This window comes from Manis javanica, chromosome 1, assembly GCF_040802235.1.
Source record: "Manis javanica isolate MJ-LG chromosome 1, MJ_LKY, whole genome shotgun sequence".
Lineage (NCBI taxonomy): Eukaryota > Metazoa > Chordata > Mammalia > Pholidota > Manidae > Manis > Manis javanica.
In genome coordinates this window covers 228,308,437-228,325,968 of record NC_133156.1, presented here as the reverse complement: position 1 = coordinate 228,325,968, position 17,532 = coordinate 228,308,437, and the positions used below count along the sequence as shown (strand labels likewise).

At 53.7% G+C, this 17,532-nt stretch overlaps 1 protein-coding gene across 2 annotated transcripts; it reads right to left on the bottom strand.

Annotated features, from left to right (window-relative positions):
- Window positions 1-2,337: 2,337 nt before the first annotated feature.
- OSR1 (odd-skipped related transcription factor 1) lies at window positions 2,338-14,000 on the bottom strand. 2 transcript variants are annotated; one of them, XM_037026583.2, is made up of 5 exons: window positions 13,743-14,000; window positions 10,827-11,088; window positions 9,572-9,959; window positions 9,143-9,382; window positions 2,338-3,246 (listed from the first exon to the last, which is right to left on the bottom strand). In XM_037026583.2, the coding sequence occupies exons 2-5, from the start codon at window positions 10,996-10,998 to the stop codon at window positions 3,111-3,113; spliced, it is 936 nt and encodes a 311-aa protein (XP_036882478.2). In that variant the 5' UTR covers window positions 10,999-11,088; window positions 13,743-14,000; the 3' UTR covers window positions 2,338-3,110. The 2 variants fall into 2 exon arrangements, with proteins under 2 accessions (XP_036882478.2, XP_017526669.1); XM_017671180.3 differs by lacking the exons at window positions 9,572-9,959; window positions 10,827-11,088; window positions 13,743-14,000 and adding an exon at window positions 4,010-4,709 and having other exon boundaries at window positions 9,143-9,454.
- Between the last annotated feature and the right edge of the window lie 3,532 nt (window positions 14,001-17,532).

Genomic DNA, 17,532 nt, shown 5'->3' with positions numbered 1-17,532 from the left:
AAAACCCACACAGCATTTCCGCCGCTCTCGTTGCTTTTTCATGCGACCCCCAGACTGCAAGGGGGAAACTGCTCCCAACCATGTCGCTAGGGAACTGTAGCCTGGGAGGGGGCCTGGTGGTCCGCAGCCCCATCTTGCCCTTCACTTGCAGTTTCATTGATTTCATAGTCTATGAAATCGCTGTCACGAGCATAGATCGCATCAAGCTATGCTGAGAAGTGGCTGCTTTGTCCACCAGGATAACAGCAATGGTCGGTAAAGCAAGGCAAGGAGGAGGTACTGTGAGTACACCGGTCTAGGCAGCACCCTGCCCCACTCCCAACCCCCTTCAGAAACTGCGCTGGGAATCGATTCTTTCAAGGATGCACACCTGATATTGAAAGTCTCCTTTGCAGGGCCTAGGAATGAGGGGCGGGGTTTCATGGCATTAGAGGGGAGGTGGGGCAGAAAGGAAAAAGTCCGCAAATCTCTCCATTTCATGGTCTTTACAAAGCCCTTGAGGCCAGGCTAACTGCGAAGGCTGTGTGTCCCAAGTGAGTGGGGGGTGGCGGAATGCAAGGAGCGAGGCCACCCCAGCAGTAATCTATCCCAGAGAAAGATGGAACCCCAGAGAGGGCAGAGAGACCGAGTGAGGCTGTCTCTTGGGTCTTAGAGGTGCCCACAGCTCTCCATGGTGGTTGTGTGTGTGTGTGTGTGTGCCCACGCACTGTCGCGGTCTTGGAGCAACCACACACACATCCTCCATCCCCCAACTTCCCGGGACTAGTAAAGGAACAGACGTGGCTCCTGCGGGTCCATGGGCCTTAACACAAGTCATGGCGAAGCGCAGATGCCAAGCGGCAGCATGGCAAGCTGCCGGCCGAGCCCAAGCGCTCGAAGCCCAAAGCCCACTGAGTAACCCTCCCTTGATAATCCCAGGGGTCACAGTTCTCAGGGATCTGGGCTCCGTTCTCTTCTCGGGAGCGTCCGTGTGGACCTGAGTGCAAGTACTGGAATCTTGCCCTACTAGCGGAGATCACAAAGGCTGGTCCAGAACCGCCTGCGGCTTGTCTCTCATTCGCAGTGAGCCCTGGGACCCCTGAAGAAGGTTTTTTAGGACAAGAGCAGACTTCTAGATGAGCGGCGGGCAGGGGCTGCGGCGGAGAGTTAACACCGAGATGTAAGAAGGACATGGAAGGGCCCCGAGTCCTAGGCCGCCCCTCCAGGCCTGTCCAGCAGGGGGCAGCGTAGCTCCGAACGTGGAGGGTAGGGCTCTTCTGCTCCAGCGAGGTGAAGCCCACTGTGAGGATTTGGGTTCCCGAACCGCGGAGTTCGAGCCCGCTTTGGAGCGGAGAAGTTCCCACAGGAGGTGGCATGGCGCAGGGACAGGCTAGAGCGTTTTAACTCCTCCAGCCCCGACCCGCTTTCTCTGGCCGCAGGGCTCTGCCTGAAGCAGGGATTTGGGATCCCCGAGGCGGGGAGCTCGGCCCAGCGGTCGCCGCGGCCGCTGAGCGCCAGGCACGGAAGCTGGAGAGGCCGCGCTCGGCTTGGGAAAGGCCGCGGGCGCCACCGTCTGCGCCGCCCTGCGGACAGGACGCAGAAGCTGGGGGAGTCCCGCCCCGCCCCAAGCAGGAGAGCCCCCAGCGTCCTGGCCTCTAATTGTGGGAAAACTAGACGCCCCGGGGGAAGGTTCAACTTGCGGAGGACGGACTCAGGTTTCTCCTCCCAAACTTCCCGGCCTCCCAGGGCGCCCGCCCCCGCCATTCCTGACAAGGCTTTAAATTGTAGGGATTCTTCGCGGGCGTGGAACCATGCTCTGGGCGGAGGACAAGCCCCTGCCAGAGCCTGGGGGATCCTAACCGAGGGAGGGACGTAGGCTGGGGTTTGGGGGCAACACCGTCGACTGTGTATTTCGTCTGAGACTGTCTGTGAGGGCTTTTCCTTCCCCCCCTCAAGCAGGAGCGACGGGCCAGGGGAGAGGTATTTGGTTGGTGAGATGGGTGACATTCCATTCCTTTAGTGGACCCTAAGCGACCCTGGCACCCGAAGATGTTGAGATTTCTCATGGCCTCCAGCTTGGATTCTTTGTTAACTTATGACCCCTTGGAGGTGAGGAGTGGGGAGACAGATCCTAAGACCCAAGTGGAGGAGAAAAGTAAGAAAAAAATATGGGGTGGGGTCCGAGGTAGACCAGCACAGGGAGAAAGGGGGCTTCTCCACCCATCTCCACCCTTTCACCCCAGTAAGGCGAAGGTTCCAGAAGTGCGACAAGTTGGAGTGGGCAGAGAAACCTGCTCCTCTTAAAGAAAGACGCCATCCAGTTTCCCGCATTTGAGAGGGAAGCTATCCATCCTGCGATGCCTGTAAAATAACCGTTTATTTAATATTTTTTAAAAAACTCCAGTGATAAATGTCCGTTACCGATGGTCAGCATAAAGTGCCAATCGCAATACACCGCCCTGCTCCTAGCCGGCTGCCCGCTCGAGGTACCGGAGCCCCGGAGCAGGGGTGCCGTCGGCGGGGCCCCCTGCAGCCCGGGGCCGAAGGCCCCAGCCGGCCTGGAGTCCCGGAGCCGGGAGCCCGCAGCCCACTGCGCGACGGGTGCTGGGAGGGGGCGCAGCGGCCTGCAGGCTCTGGCGGGCGGCTGAAGCAGATACACGGATTACACTTTTGCAGGCTCCCGGGGCGGGAATGAGGGCGCAGGGAGGGGTGGGGGGATGCGAGCGCGCAGAACGTTTTCCTCTCCCCACTCTCTCGGCAGGCAGACTTTACAAGCTTATATGGTCAAAGAAAAAAATAATAGAGAAAACGTATAAAATAACAATAGAAAAAGTAATACTTCTGGGAAAGGCGCCGCTGAGGCTCCGCGGAGGCTTTCGTTCATTTTCAAAGGCAGTTTCTCTTCCGCCACGTGAGTACAGCCTTTTGGCCAAGAGTTTAGCCGCGTCCTGGGGGAGCGGCCGGGTGGCCGGGTCACGGCCCTGGGCGGGGCTCTGGAGTTCCGCGTGCGCCCGGACCCTGGGGACGTGTTGGGGATGGGGGAAAGTCCCGGGAGCCAGAGTCGCCTTCAGTTTCTGGTCCCTCTGGAGGAGAATGCGGTGTGACCCCGGGTCCTGGTGCCCGGAGACCATTTAGCATTTGATCTTGGAGGTTTTGAGCTCCTTCACCTGTGAGTGTAGCGTCTTGTGGACAGCGAGAGTCCTGGACTGGCAGAATCCTTTCCCACACTCTTGACATTTGAAAGGCTTCTCTTTGGAGTGAATATATCTGAGGACAAAAACAGACAGAGAATTAATCCTTGCAAAATGATGCAATGTTATAAACAGTTGCCCAAGACCTCCCACTCCAATGAGGCACTCTCCTCAAAAGAAGGGGGAGCTGTAGGGTACCCAGTGGGCAGCAGCAGGCAAAATGCTAGATCTATGGATGGAGAGGGCAGGTGAAGGAGAAGCTTGGGCAACGTCTGATCCTTAAAAGGGTCCTAGCTAGGCCGATTCCTGCCTCCCTGAGGAGGGACCAGCAAGGCCTCCTTATAAGGCCTGGGTCAACACTGAAGGTGACTGAGGGGACCTGAGGTGGGCCCATGTGCTGGAGCTGTGCTGCCCAAGAGGGGAGTCACTAGGCACACGTTGTTTTTAAAATTGAGTCCAAAAAGTGTCTCTCAGCCACACTTGTTGCACATGTCAAGTGATCAATTGTCATATATTATGTGTCACATTTTTTTTCCATCTTTACAGAAACTTCAACTGGACAGTGTTGCAAATGGAGGAGGAGACAAGGAGGCTGTGCTCGCTTGCTTGGAGACCTGACTAAGTCTGGGGTCCTGCTCATTCCACCTTCTCTCCACCCATGCTCCAAGAGCCTATCCTTCAGCCTTTTGTGGTTTCCTTCTTGATTGCTGGGAATTACCAGAAACTTGGGAGGCTTGGAGCTGGTAAGGGGTGTCTCATGGACATCCTCATTAGGGAAAAGGATGCTGAGGACAGAGGCAGACAAACAGCTCTCTTTTGGGTCACTCCCAGTACTGCACCTGTGGTCCCGTAGGTGGTCTTGCCTCCTAAAGGCTTTGTGGCAGATGTCACAGGTGTAGGGCCGCTCATCGGTGTGCGTTCGCTCATGAATGAGGAGGTTGTAGGACTTAGTGAAGTGGCGGCCACAAAACTTGCAGACGAACTCTTTCTTGGTCTTGGAAGGCAGGCGTCCCCTCGTGGGCTTCTTCTCTGGGGACAGCTTGGTCACATCCAGGAGGGCACCCAGCCCACCAGCAGGGGAGCCAGGACCCTCCACCCGGCCAAGCTTGGATGGATCTTCTTGCGTGGCAGCCAAGGCCAGATTGGCAAAATCAAAGCGTGGCTTGGTCTTGAGTGCCGCTGGGCCGCTGCCTCCAGTGGTGATCTCAGGCTTGGGCTGGATGACATGAGGGAACCAGGGAAAGGCAGGCAGCTGGAAGCGTGCATCCACCAGGCTGGACATGGCCCCTGGCACTTTAGAGAAAGAGGAGCGTGGCAAATGCATGGCAGGGTAGCCCAGCGTCCACTGGTGCAGGTGCACAGCATGCAGCGCACTGAAACCATACAGGTTGGGCAGGTGGTCTGAGGGCACGGTAGGCAAGCCATTCACTGCCTGAAGGAAGGAGTAGTTGGTGAGTTGCAGAGACGGGTGGATGGGCACTGGTGCTGGCAAGGTTTTGCTGCCCATGGTGGTAGCTGTAGTGGGTTCTCAATTTCGATCTGCAAAGAAAAATAGGAGTGGGGAAAGGAAGAGAAGTTCAGAGTGTTGCCCTCCTTCTGTATTCCAGCCAGCCACCAACTCTCTGTGCCCAAGAGCAGGAACTGGGAGTCTAAGTCCCCACACATGGAACCCACTGCCCTCAGAGAGAAGACGAAAACTCTGATCCAAGGGCTTCCTCTAAATGGCCTCTGGCAGAAACACACAACCTGATACAGAAACCACCAAGAAACTAAATCCTATGCAATGCAACCAACTTAAAATAAGGATCTACAGTGTACAGAATATTGAGAAAGGCATGAACGTGGGGAAACTGGTGTGTAGAAACGTACATGTTCACAAGCGTGAGTCAACACAGAATTACACTCTCCTGCAAAGATAACAGGAACTTGAAAGCACACTACACATTCACGTGTAGATAAACACAGAAATGCACAGAGAGAGAGAGATTCACACATTCTGAAAAGCAGAGTTGCCAACAAGGTGCAAAGATAAACTGGGATGACCAATGTTGTGCTACAAAACAAAATGCAGGGAGCAGTGTGTGCATGCACACACAGAGGATCATATTGCACCCGAAGAGACAGCACACGTACAAACACACACAAATCTGCATACCTCCCGGCTCCTGTGCATTAAGGTCTACTAGCTGAACTTCAATTTGGCTTCTAGAAGCAGTGTCATCTTTCACAAAACTCTCAACTTCGACCTCAAATTTGCTTTTCTGTCTCACTGTTAATGAGACCTTTGACACCACCCTCTGCAGCTACCTGTGGACTGACTTCCTACCTTAACCCCTGAGAATCACCTTCATTTCAGAGAGGACACTGACTCCCACTCTCATCTGTAGTCACATTACTGGGGTCCTGCAGTGCCCTCCCTCTCCCGCAGGAAAAGAGGGCAAGGCTTGGGCTTTCAGGACGTCTGTGCGTGCGGTGAGCCCTGGGCAGGTGGGTCAACCTATGGGCAACAAGAGCATTGTGACTGTGCCTCAGCTGTACACTCCAACTGCACGGCCACCAAGCTTGAGCAAGACCAGAGGAAAGCCATGCTGAGTGACCAGGAGGCTGGCATCTCCTGCTCCCTTGGTCAGGGTCTCCAGCCTCCATGGACAGGTCTGAGTTCTGTGAAGAGACCTTTCATTTCTGCACCTCCCAAGCTCTCCTAACTCAGGTCTGTCCAGTACAGGCAAAACCCGAGAAGGAAAACGGAAAGTACAAAGGGGGACTTGCGAGGCCCAAGTGCTGAACTCCCTCTGGGCTACTCAAGAAGTCTTGTTGGAACAGGGTGGTGGGATTGACTACTTTGCCTGTCTCAGTCCCCTGCTGCCCAGTTCTTTTTTCCTTTGCCTCTTTTTTCCTCTGGTCTTCCTCAGATCTCTCCTCTAACCTGCAGTGAGCCCCTTCCCTGGGCCGTGCAGGCAGCTGCTCCGATAGCTGGTTCACAGAGCACACTGGTCACCATCCTGGCAGCTTCGTAAGCAGAGCTGACCCTCAGCCCAACCCTGCCAAGGCTCAGGCCTAGACTGCTGCCTTTCACTGCAGCAGAGCTTCTAATGAATGGATCCTAGGAGGGGTGAGGACAACTTTGACCCAGAAACCCTTTACCTGGGAAGCTGGCAGAAGGTCACATGCTGTTTAGGGGGCTGTAGGGGAAGAGGCTGTGCAGGGGATTGTGGGTGGGGGGGCTGCAAAACACCCCGAGCCCGCAGAGCCTTGTGAGCACAGGTTAAATTAGTATTTGAGTGAAAACGCTGTCGGAAGATAGCAGTTAATTCAGCCTCAGAGCAAGGGGAGGCACAAATCTGCAGTGATTGCGCCCCAGTAGCTCAAGCGCTGACCCTGGGGGCAGAGCCGCAGCCTCCACACCAGTCTTCTCAGCTGCCCTGGTGAGCGATCGCGCCAGGCACAAACTGAGACCAAGAGCGCTGAGACACCACGAAGCAAAATATGAACTGGGCCGTGGGGAAAGCAGGGGTCGCTTTGGGCGAGGGAGGAGGGAAGAGGCTGGGAGAGAAGATTCGCCAACTTCAAAGGTCGGCCCAGACTTAGGCGAGGTGAATGTTCTTTGATTTGCTGTCACCTCCTCTTCCCCTCCTAGCGCTGGAAATCAGATCCTTATCTCTGGCTCCCCAGGGCCCGGCAGGCTCCCTGGGGCCTCCACTTGCTCCTCTCGGTTCTCGGCCTGTCTTCGGAGAAGCGAGAGGTGGTGGCGGCTGGGCTCTAGGCTGCAACGGGCCGGTTCCCTCTCCGTGCCCAGGTGGGAGAACCCGCCAACCTGGCCTTTTCTCGCCTTCCCCCAGGAGCAGAGAAGGCCTTGGGCTCCGCTGGGGGAGGGTGTGCTTGCAGCCATCATTGCTGTTGCAAGCCAACCTTTCCGGGCTATCTGCCCGATCTTGTTTCCCCCAACACTCAATTTATTTTCCTCGGCGGCACAGCCAGTTTCTTATTTTCTGCCGCGTTCTGAAGCCAGGGCTACCCCAGCCTCTCGCCAACGACTTTCCTGGGGATGAAATTCGTTCGAAACGTGGCTCTTTACACTACTATCAAGAATGGGCCAAATGCACGATCCGGTTTCAGGCGGTCAGCTAAGAGGAAAACAGTCTCACACTTGCCTCTCCAGTCGGAGAGGATGGACAAACACCCAGCCCCTTCAGCTCCTGTTTCCCTGACGCCGAAAACCCAGTGTGAACGCCTTAAATCTTTAAACACGTGAGGAAACACCTCTCCCCGGGCCAGGTGTCCAGTCGGCAAGAAGCCTGGGCTTCGGAACCTGGGAGGTGTGGGTAAACGTCCCGACTGCGAGCAGCAAATGCAATTCGGGCTTCCAAGCGCGGATCTCCGTGCGACGCCGGCACTGCTTCCCTCGCGCGGTGGAGCGCGAATCCCGGGTCTGCCGCCAGACCTATGCTAGGCATTAATGAAGTGTGCAGAGTCTATTAAAGTGGTTTATTCGGGGCTAACTGAGCGTGAGCGAATTAACTACCTGCATTAATGAGGACGCAGAGAGCTCCACGAGCTTGGGCCTGGAGGAGCCGAACAGCAGCCCCAGAAAATTATCCTTGACATCGAATCCCCAACACGTGTAGTAACAAGCGTCCCGACCCCCGGCGTGAGGACTGACCAGGACTGGGTACTTCTGTTGAATTCGCTCAACCAACATCGAACGAACCCTTCGGCCGGCAGCCGTCCCGCTGCATTTAAATGCCCGCTGTGTCCTTAGCAATCGGCTCCCCAATCTTAATGAAACCGCAAGGAGCCTGGGATGAAACAACTACCCACTGGTCGACCCCCGCCCCCGCCCTGTCCCCGCCGGCCCTTCTCTTGCAGGCCGTGAACCTGGCGGACTAACTAGCCTTGCACGTGGTTTCTATTCCCAAGAGCCAGCACAGAGCGTTTAGTCCGGGTGAAATTTACCAAATTGTGGCAACAAAGAAACTCTCACAACTATTTTATACTGTGAGAATTTACCCCGCTAAGGCCCGAGCTTCTGAAAAAGGACTGGATATAGGTTTTCATTCTTATCGGAGACATTTAGGGGGATAAAAGAGTGCAGCAGGCAGCCCCTCCTTTTCCTTTCTACTCTGGCTCCCACCTTCTCTCCTGTAGGCTAGGTTAGGGTACAGTCAGGGAAGCAAACGAATCCTTTCCTTCCAAGCCCCAAACCCAAGAGACACACGCGGCTCCAAAGTGTTCCCACCACAGCTGCGTGCGAGTCTCCAATTGGGAAGCAGTGATTGCGCCGCCTGCACGCTTTCCTGCACCGGAACAGTCGCGGGTTACCTCCAGGCCTTGACCACACAGAGCAATCACCCTATGGAGAAGACCGCGAAGCCAGCGTGCAGCTGCGCGGCGGGTCAGGCACGCGGCCCTGCGCTCCTGGATCCAGCCGGCCTCCTGCCCAAGCGCAACTCCGCAAAGAACAAACTCGCAAGAGGAGCGACCCAGCCGGGGCATGCACCTGTCCCTGGCGCGGTCGGCTGCAGCCCCGGCCATTCATCCACTCTCTCTTCCTTCTTCGTCAGCTAAAGTAGGTGAGGCTGAACGAGGCGCTCAACTCGGGAAAGTTCGTGCGGGAAGAAGTTTCTCCGGTTTCTTAGAGGGGACCCACAGATTGACTTCCGAAGTCCGCGGGCACCTTGCCGTGGATTCCGCGAGCCGGGCAGCGCTGGGGGCAGTAGTGGCAGCCCGCCTCCTCGTCCCCGGGAGGTCAGAGGCCGAGGACCCGGCGCGGAAGTCCCAGAGCCTGCACCCCCAACCACCCTGGGCTTGCAGCTGCTCTCACTTTCACAAAGGTCCTGCAGCCTTCGTTAGGCATGAGGAGCTTCCTTCTGGGACCCCGAGAGAGAGGAGACACCCGCCGCGCTGTGACAGGGACCCGGGAGTCCTGCCCGCACTCCCCTCTGCGAACCGGGGTGCCCAGGACTGCAGTTTACCTTGTTCCGCGGCGGTCTCGGAGCTGAGGGCGTCTCTGGGGCTCTCGCTGCGGGGCACCCGGGATGCCCGAGGCGCTGGATTCCACAGGCACAGCAGGGGCTCTAGAGTCCTGGCCCCTCTCCTGCTGCGGGGACGGAGGGCGCCCGACACGCGGGAGCGCTCTGCTGCCCCGGAGTCCCGCGGCCGCGGGATGGTGAGGCTCGCTCGCGGCTCCCTCGTTGGGTCTGAACCCGGAGCAGCTGAGAACGCGTAGGGTAAAGACGGAGCTCCGACTCACTCATCCCTTAGCACCGAGCCGCCTACTTATTTTAATCCACCACCCTCCCTCCTCCCCTCCTCCCCTGGCCTCGGGATCCCTCCCCTCCCTCCCCTGCCCCCTCCCCAACCCTGCCCTGCGCCTGCGCACTGAAAAACAAAGTTTTGCTGACCCGGGCAGCCTAGTTTGGCAGCTGCGCTTGCTTGGCCCGGCCTCCTGGGACCTCCGTCCCCGCTCTTCAGTCCTGGGCGACCCTTTCTGCGTGGTTAGGCCCACGAGGGAACTCCTGGCGCGCAAGAGAGGGCAGCTTCTGGAAGATGAGAGCAAGCTGAAATCGCTCATTTCGCGGTCCCACTCCTGAGCGGGAGGCGGGCGTTTGGGGAGGTTCACCGGGAATCCGCGCGCCACAGCTTGGGCTCCAGCGCGCTTCGAGCCCCGGCAGAGTCGCCTCTTCTCCCAGAATCTCATCCGAGAGGCGGCGAGCCCAAGGTGTGGAGCGGCTCCTGGTCTTCCGAGAGTGCTCAGCACCGGGCCAATAACCCGGATCCAGATGCCTAGGGCTGCCCCCAAACCGGGGGTTACGGACAGAATTCGGTAGAAAGATCAGAGGCCGAGGGGACAAGAGAGTTATTTTCCTAGGGCCCAAAACCTGCTGGGATTCCGCCCTAACTACACAGGCACACCCTCCAATAACGCATTCCCTTGTTTTGGGAAAATGGATGGGAGTTTGGAGAGCCAGCGGCACAGGAGGCAAGATACAAAGCTCCTCAACTCCTGGAACTATGAGGCCAAGGAGCTGGTTCTGGTGGAGGCCGGGATCTAAAGGGGTCGGGGTTTGGGCTGTTAGAAATTCTTTCTTGACTGCTTATGCCTTAAGGAGCATAGAGGTGCCCTCTTGACTGCTAGGTTCTGGGAGCTGAACTCTGGCTGACCCCAGCCCTGACCCCTCCTTGCCATCTCTCTGGAGACCCAGGCCCTGGGCTTGGGATGAGGCACTGGTTTCCTGGGGCTTGGGTGGCTCCAGATTCACCCCGCCACACTCACGGAGTTGGCCCCAAGGCTGCTGCTTATATGCTTGGGGCTTGGTCTTAGTCTCCGTGGACCTCTAGCTACTGCTGCCCTATGATGTCTCTGGGGAGGAGATGCCACTATGTTCAGCTTCACTCTGCAAGTCCCATCTGACTTTTTAGGGGTGCCGTTCTGTGATGTAGGGAAATGGTGGTGGAAATGCCCTGGAAGGCATAGTTGAGGGAGACTCTTGTCTTATTCCTAGGCCATTAGAAAAAAAACCTGGCCCATAGCCCCTAGGTATCTTTAGCCTGAGGAGAGAGGAAGAAGGGAAGGATGCAGTCTTTGTCCCAAGGAACTGCACTCACCCCCCCTACTCCTCCCCCCACCACAGGTTAGTGCTGGAGTAAGGGACCCACCTAAGTCCGCCTGTGCAGCTGGAATCCTAGCAGCTTCCAGTATGGGGTGACATTCTGGCCAGGACAAGGCCCCTTGGGAGCAGAAGAGAGCTGAGATCACTCCTTTCCATGATTCCAGGGCAGCGGGTTCCAAGAGCAGGGAAAGGCCAGGAGGGAAAGTCCAGCAGGTCATTCCTGGCTTGTCCTGGCTTCCATCATGGCCGGGGGATTTGTGTATGCCAGTCTCAGGCTCTCCCAGGAGACGCGGCTCTGGATCCACCACCTGTAGTGAAAGAGCCCAGAAGAGGTCTCCATGGTTGGGCACCTGGATGTCCAACTGCTTAGTGAATGACTCCTCGGAAGAGGACTTCAGGTGGGATGGAGCCCCATGGGGTGCACAAACCCCATCTGCTGTGCAGAATGCCACACAGCACAGCTCTGCTTCCTCCATCTCCACTTGCCTTTTTCTTTTGAATCAGGTCCTTGGACAATATGCTTCAAGCACTACTAGAAATCTCCAGGTAACAGTATCCCTAAAGAGCTCTTGGAGAGGGTGTCTTTAGAATCCTAAAGAAAGGACTGTGCAACCAGGTTAATGTCACTTCTCCCAGGTTATCTGGAAAATTGATCCTGACTAGGGCCAAATTCTGGAATTCCGTGGTGTTAGCAAGATGGGGATCAAGGTTGGAGCTGGCTGCTCATGGCCAAGAGTCTCAGGTATCTAGAAAATTGATCCTGACCAGGGCCAAATACTGAAACTCCCTGGTGTTAGCAAGATGGGGATTGAGGTTGGAGCTGGCTGCTCATGGCCAAGAGTCTCAGGCTCTGCCTCCTATAGGAGTCCTGACTGGCTCCTCTGGAGCTGGTCTGCCAGGTAGGACAGGACAAAGCCAGAGAGGTGCAGGACACTGACATCACACAGCCTCAGTAAAGGAGGGCTTCCAGGACATTCCTCCTAGGACTCGCACAATGAACAACCCCAGAAAGCCAGGATAAGGAAATTCAAGATTTGCTAGTCGCTGAAGAGCCCTTCATCTCAGTCTGAGTTCCCGAGGATGACCCACAAACCAGGTGGCCTTGATCTTCACTGGAGGCTGACCTGGTCCTGGTTCCCTCTGAGTGGGACAGACAGGAAGGAATCCAGGAACCTAAGAACCGCTATGCAGCTCTGTGTGTGGGAGAGCAACAGTGGGCTCCCCTCCCACACCTAGTTAAGAGAAATTGACAGGTTAAGCACGTCTAGGTGGCAGCCCTCTGCCGGGATTGCATTTTGGATGGATTGAGGAGGACACAACCCAGGACAAATACGGGCTACCAGGTTACTTTTTAGCGAAGTCAGATTCGTTTAGGACTTGCAATGACATCACGTTTCCAATTGGCTGAATATCCTCAGTAGCCAGGACCCAACTGTCCTTTGGCCCCGAGCCCAGAGAAGGTGGCGAAGCTCCTGTCTAGACGCCCATCCCATTCCCTCCCAATCCCTTCACCCTCCGCCTCAGCGGCGGCAGCCTCTGCACACTTTGAGCCTGCGGGCTCCAACTAGCTACCAGAACCCGCGCAAAACGCTGCCTGAATTCCTTCTGGCTCTCCCGCCCACCGCACTTACCTACGGGGCTGAACCGCAAGCGCCTAAGGGGTCCCCAAATCGGTCGGGACCGAGCAGCCTTGGGGAAGCGTCTTTACAGTAGTTACCAGGCCTCCAGGTCCAGATTATACCCCACCTGTATGTGTGGGGTCCAGTACGGATCGACGTACAAAACGGCCCAAGCCACCCAGTCCTGGACTTTGCTGGGTCCAATCCCGCAGAAATCCTCTCCACCACCTCTTTCTGGGCACTCTCGGGGTGGAGACAGCCTCTGCTGGTCTCCGCAACCCACCCCAGCCCCTCTCCTGATACCTGCTTACTGGGAAGGAAAAGTGCCCCAGCTTATTTTCGGAGTGAAAATTCAACAGCTTCCAGAAAATTAACTAGAACGTAGCCTAAATTGCTTTAGGGTGTTTGGGATAAAAACTGAACCCCACCTCCCCACTCCCCAGCCACACAAAAATGACCTCATTTGTTAAAACATGGAATTTGCTTAGCACTTGTGAACTTTTGTTTCCAACGCAAGCTTTTCTGTGTCTACTTTGTGGACAATTGGGGGGTCTGCTCATTTGATCCCCCTTTATGCATGTACAGAGCTTTCAAATAACCGGGAGATTTAGGTATCCCTCTGTAATCATTTAAATGATGGATTGTAATGACTCAATGGTTCCTCTGGAACCATTACGATCAATCAGGTCAAAATTCAGCTTCGGGGGAAAGTTTTTAAGCACGGGAGGTAGGTAACACGAAATCCACACACACTATACACATAAAACGCTCTGATACCGCAGGAGCAGCTCCAGGGTCTTCGGAGAATAAACCCTAGGTGAACCCAGTAGTCGTGTTTATTGTGACAGCGACAGACAAGTTACAGTATCAAAACTGAAAGGGAAAGTGAACGATTTTTCCAGGCAATTCCCGTTTGGTAAGTTCTCTCTGATCATGTAAGAATCTTGTAGCTACTTGTCACCTTAATAAATGTAACAATAAATACACATACCTCAAACCTTGGTTTAGAAGAAGCATATGTACGAAGCACGAATATTCATGTTGAATTGCATGAACTCTGGACATACTATCCTCGGTAAAATGGAATGATGATAATGCCTTCAATTGTCAGCATCAAATATAAAATGTGTGTAAAAGGTGGGGTGAGTTTTTACGTTTTGTACAAATCTGAGTTGTCGGTTTAGACCATAATATATCTACATTCTAAATTACTGAACTTTTCCTTTTATCCAAGGTAGAAATAAATGTACTAGAAACGACACCGTGTCTAATCAAACTGAGAAAGAGGAAAAGTTATTTTTAACTGAATTGTATAGTCAGAATGAAACCCTGTGGATAGTTACCTTACTACACCCGCGGCGCTACGTCTTTGACCAGCTACATCGGCGGCGGTCATTGCAGGACGACTGAGCGTTCGCGGTAATTAAACATTTCCAGACACTGGAGGGTTATTATCTGCGTTGCGATTTCCGGCAAGGGGACTCGGAGCAAGTCTGGCTGCGATGTTTCATCGAGATTCGGGGACGCAATCCTAAAGAAAACGCGCCACCTGCTGGTGATCAAGTAACATCTCCTGGTACCCCTTCCTCGAAAAGTCTCAAATCCAGTTATCCTTAATTAATGTTGAGTGGCTTTTTCCTTTAGATTTTCTTTTCTGAATTACGAAATTAGCCTTTACTTGTTTAAAACTACGCACGAGTGCCCTTCCAAAGAACAAACAAAAGAGGAATTCCCTTCCGTCGCGGGGGTTTCTGTTTTCCCTGCTCGAAACCGTGTGTGTGTGCGTGTGTGTTGTGTGTTGCGGGGGTTTCTGTTTTCCCTGCTCGAAACCGTGTGTGTGTGTGTGTGTTTTAAATAATCCGAAACCCTTGGCAGCTATCTACCACCATTACTTTCTCGTCCTGAAAATAAACAGTGAGTTAGGAGCTGTGACTTTTCTGCACTCTCCGAGCTAGGTTAGCACTACCTCTAGGGTAGGTCCCCCAGAGGCCAGAAGGGTCGGGCTGTCAAGTTCCCTCCCTCTCTCCCCAGCCCGGCGCTGGCCAGAACTCTGCTCCTCCGCTGCCCCTATTTGGGTTTCCTGAAGAAACGTAGGAATAGAGGGAATTTGCCTCTGTGAATAGGTTTTCTTGACGCGGGCAATGCTTCCTACCGCCTCCTTCCTCGCAGCCCATCAGTTGCCAGGTCCTTTGCCTACCTGGCACAGAGTATTCTAGCTGTACCATCTCTTCTCCTTGGCATCAAACTTAAATCTTTTGAAATAAAAAAAAATTATTTGGATGTAACTGACATGTAACGTTGTTTACGTTTAAAGTGCACACGTGTAGGTTTGATATATTTATATATTGCAGGATGATTACCGCCAGAGCACTAGCTAACACCTCTAACACTTCACATAATTATCTTCTTTCTTGTAGTGAGAACTCTTAAGATCTAGTCTTCTAGCAACTTTGAAGTATTGTTGATTATAGTCACTTCGCTGTGCATTAGATGTCTGGAATGTATCTACTAGTTTCAAGTTTGTACCCTTAGAAGATATCTCTCCGATTCCCCAGCTCCCCAGCCACCATTCTACTGTCTGGGGAGTTCACTTCTCTGATGCTCTTTCCTTGTCTTCAAAGCTCCAGCTTTCCGGATAGGGCCCTGGAGAGAGAGAGGTCCTGAGAATATAACTGTTATGCTCTGTGATCTGTCCTCTGCCTACAGAAGAAAACAGGGTTAGTCCATCCTTGGGAGCTTCAGCTGTGCTGCTCCCACAGGCCCCTATCCACTTCCTTACCACCCTCCTTGCAGGCACCCTGGAAAGTTCAGAGCTAAAGTTGCACAATTTCTAGTAAGGAAGAAAACAGGCTGAGATTGCTTCAAACTGCACGGCATAGACCAGCTTCCAGAGTGAAGTGTCATTTGTTGTCCTCATGCTTTCCAAGACTGATGTTAGCTCTTCACCACTCTTTGGAGCAAAGGCTGGGAACATATGCAGAGAAAGCAAGTTGGAGACTGAGGGGAAGAGAGACTCCTGGCCCCTCCTCCAGGATCCTAGGAGAAGGTTCCACTCACCTGCCACCCAGCACTCTCTTGCTCCGGTAAGAGGTAGGGTCTCCCACTTCCTCATCCTGAGGTTGCCATGAGGGCTGGTAAGGAAGGGACACCACTTAAACATTCCGAAGAACTAGTAAGACCACCAGCCTTCCCTGTGTGATGTGAAGCCGCAGGGTGCCTCGCCTTGGTACAGGAGTGATGAAGCTGACTGGGTGGAAGGGGATGGGCGAGGGCTTCTGCGACTTCATTGTTTATGAGAGGGGGGCTTCCTCAGTTCAGGCTGTCACACTGAAGATGTGCTGAGTCCCCACAGTGATGGCCCAAATGGGAGAGAAGTGATCTTCCCTGGGAGCTCTGGAAGGCACGTGGATGCAGCTCTAGTCAGGGGCGATCCTCCACCAGGTGTGGCTGGAACTCAAGCACTGGCTTGGGGGAGACGTGGGGTCCTCTGAGAAATAGGAGTTAAGAATATTCCCTAATATTTGTCCCTCGGAAAAATCCAAACAGACCAACCAGCTGGGAAAGGACACCCCACCCCCAACCCTGCTAGAAGAGCTTCCCGTTGTTTCTCAGATTTGTATGAAGTTAGGCTGAGGAGGAGGACGGGTGTGTGTGGATGCACAGAGCAGGAAACCACACTCCTCGGTTCAGGCCACCACAAGCACCCGCCTTCACGTCTCAGCTGGAAGCTGGTGCAGGCGCTTAGAATGCCAGCCCCCACCACGGTGCCCTTCATTCCCAGGTGACTCCAAGCAAATCCATTTGCTGGTCAGGCCTCCGAAGGTCATTCCCTACATGAGAAAACTCCTCTGAAAAGAAAACCATTGGCTGAAACATTTCGAGCAAACCCAAAATATAAAAAAGGGAAATACATCAGCATATGATATTTCATTTCAAAATCACCAATGGTCGGGTCTTTAGGTTATCTTTGGGTATTAGTTTGCATATCCCGTGTCAGCAATGATGAAATGGATAGAAAACATAAATTGAAAGTGTTATTATCAATGTATTCCAGATAAAGAATTTCTGGAATCATGACTTGGTTTGCCAAACATTCAGTCTGTAACAAACATTTCAGAAGATTCATCTGAAAAAGAATAAGCCATGTGTTTGTAGTGGGCTTGTTCTTTTAAAATTTTTCTGAGAGGATAGCAAGGGGGAGCTGCAAAAGGTACCAGACCCATCTCTGGGTGGAAAAAGCTTGGTTCTCAATGCCCAGGGACCTGCACAGATGACAAAATGCTGGGAGCCGGGGGCACAGCAGTAGGAGGGCATTTCAGTCTTAGTTTGGTATGACAGCCACTCAGAAGAAAGGGAGGCCAGCACACAGCCCCCAGCTCAGTTTAAGGGCTGGGCAGTCAGTTAATTTTTGCTGGGGTCGTAACTGACAGTATGTTAATAGTTTAAAAAAGTGCTTTTCAAAATCCTATGCCACAGAGCCACGGACAGAGTGGATTCACAATGCAGATTCCCAGGCCCCATCCTCAGCGTTTCTGATGTGGGAGGCCTGCCCTGGGCGCTGAGACTCTGCATGTTTTCAAAGATCCACAGGTGACTTGGAAGCGGTGGTCTTTTGAGCCCAGACATATTGAGAACCTGGCCAAGTATGATTCTGCCCTGTGGTAAACAGGTCTTGCTGAGAAAAATTTTGAGTCAAAGAAATGCCTCTTTGTTAAAGTATTGTATACACGTGAGTAGGTATTTCTTCTTGTAATGCTTTTTTCTTGATTTGGAAATGCAGAGGACTGTACCTGATCATCATAAAAAGCCTTCTCAGTTCCTAAACTGTAAGTGTCCACATTGTATGTGCCAGGGGATGGAGGCTCGGGGCAGGTGCTTGGGTTTCCTTCCATTCAGTCGTGTAGGAGCTGAGAATCCGAGTGTATCTGAGTGCATGAGCCATCCCAGGTCTTGGAAAAAATGCCGTCTTGACCCACAAAGGAAAAAGTCAGTTCCACAGGAATGTTCCCACCCAGCCCAGGAGTGAACCAATCAGTGAAGTTGGCTTTTCAAGTGAGGTCAAACAGAAGCCAAGGGGATGCATGGCTTCAGCCAAGTGAGAATTAGCTTCTGTGTTGGGAAGCTGATCATATT

Coding starts and splice junctions, on each gene's coding strand:
- OSR1 (XM_037026583.2), bottom strand. CDS start 10,998: ATGACCTGCTGGACTTTCCCTCCTGGCCTTTCCCTGCTCTTGGAACCC. Junction 9,960..10,826: donor AGCTGCACAGGCGGACTTAG/GTGGGTCCCTTA, acceptor GTTTGGGGGCAG/CCCTAGGCATCTGGATCCGG. Junction 3,247..9,142: donor CGAGACCGCCGCGGAACAAG/GTAAACTGCAGT, acceptor TTTTGTCCTCAG/ATATATTCACTCCAAAGAGA.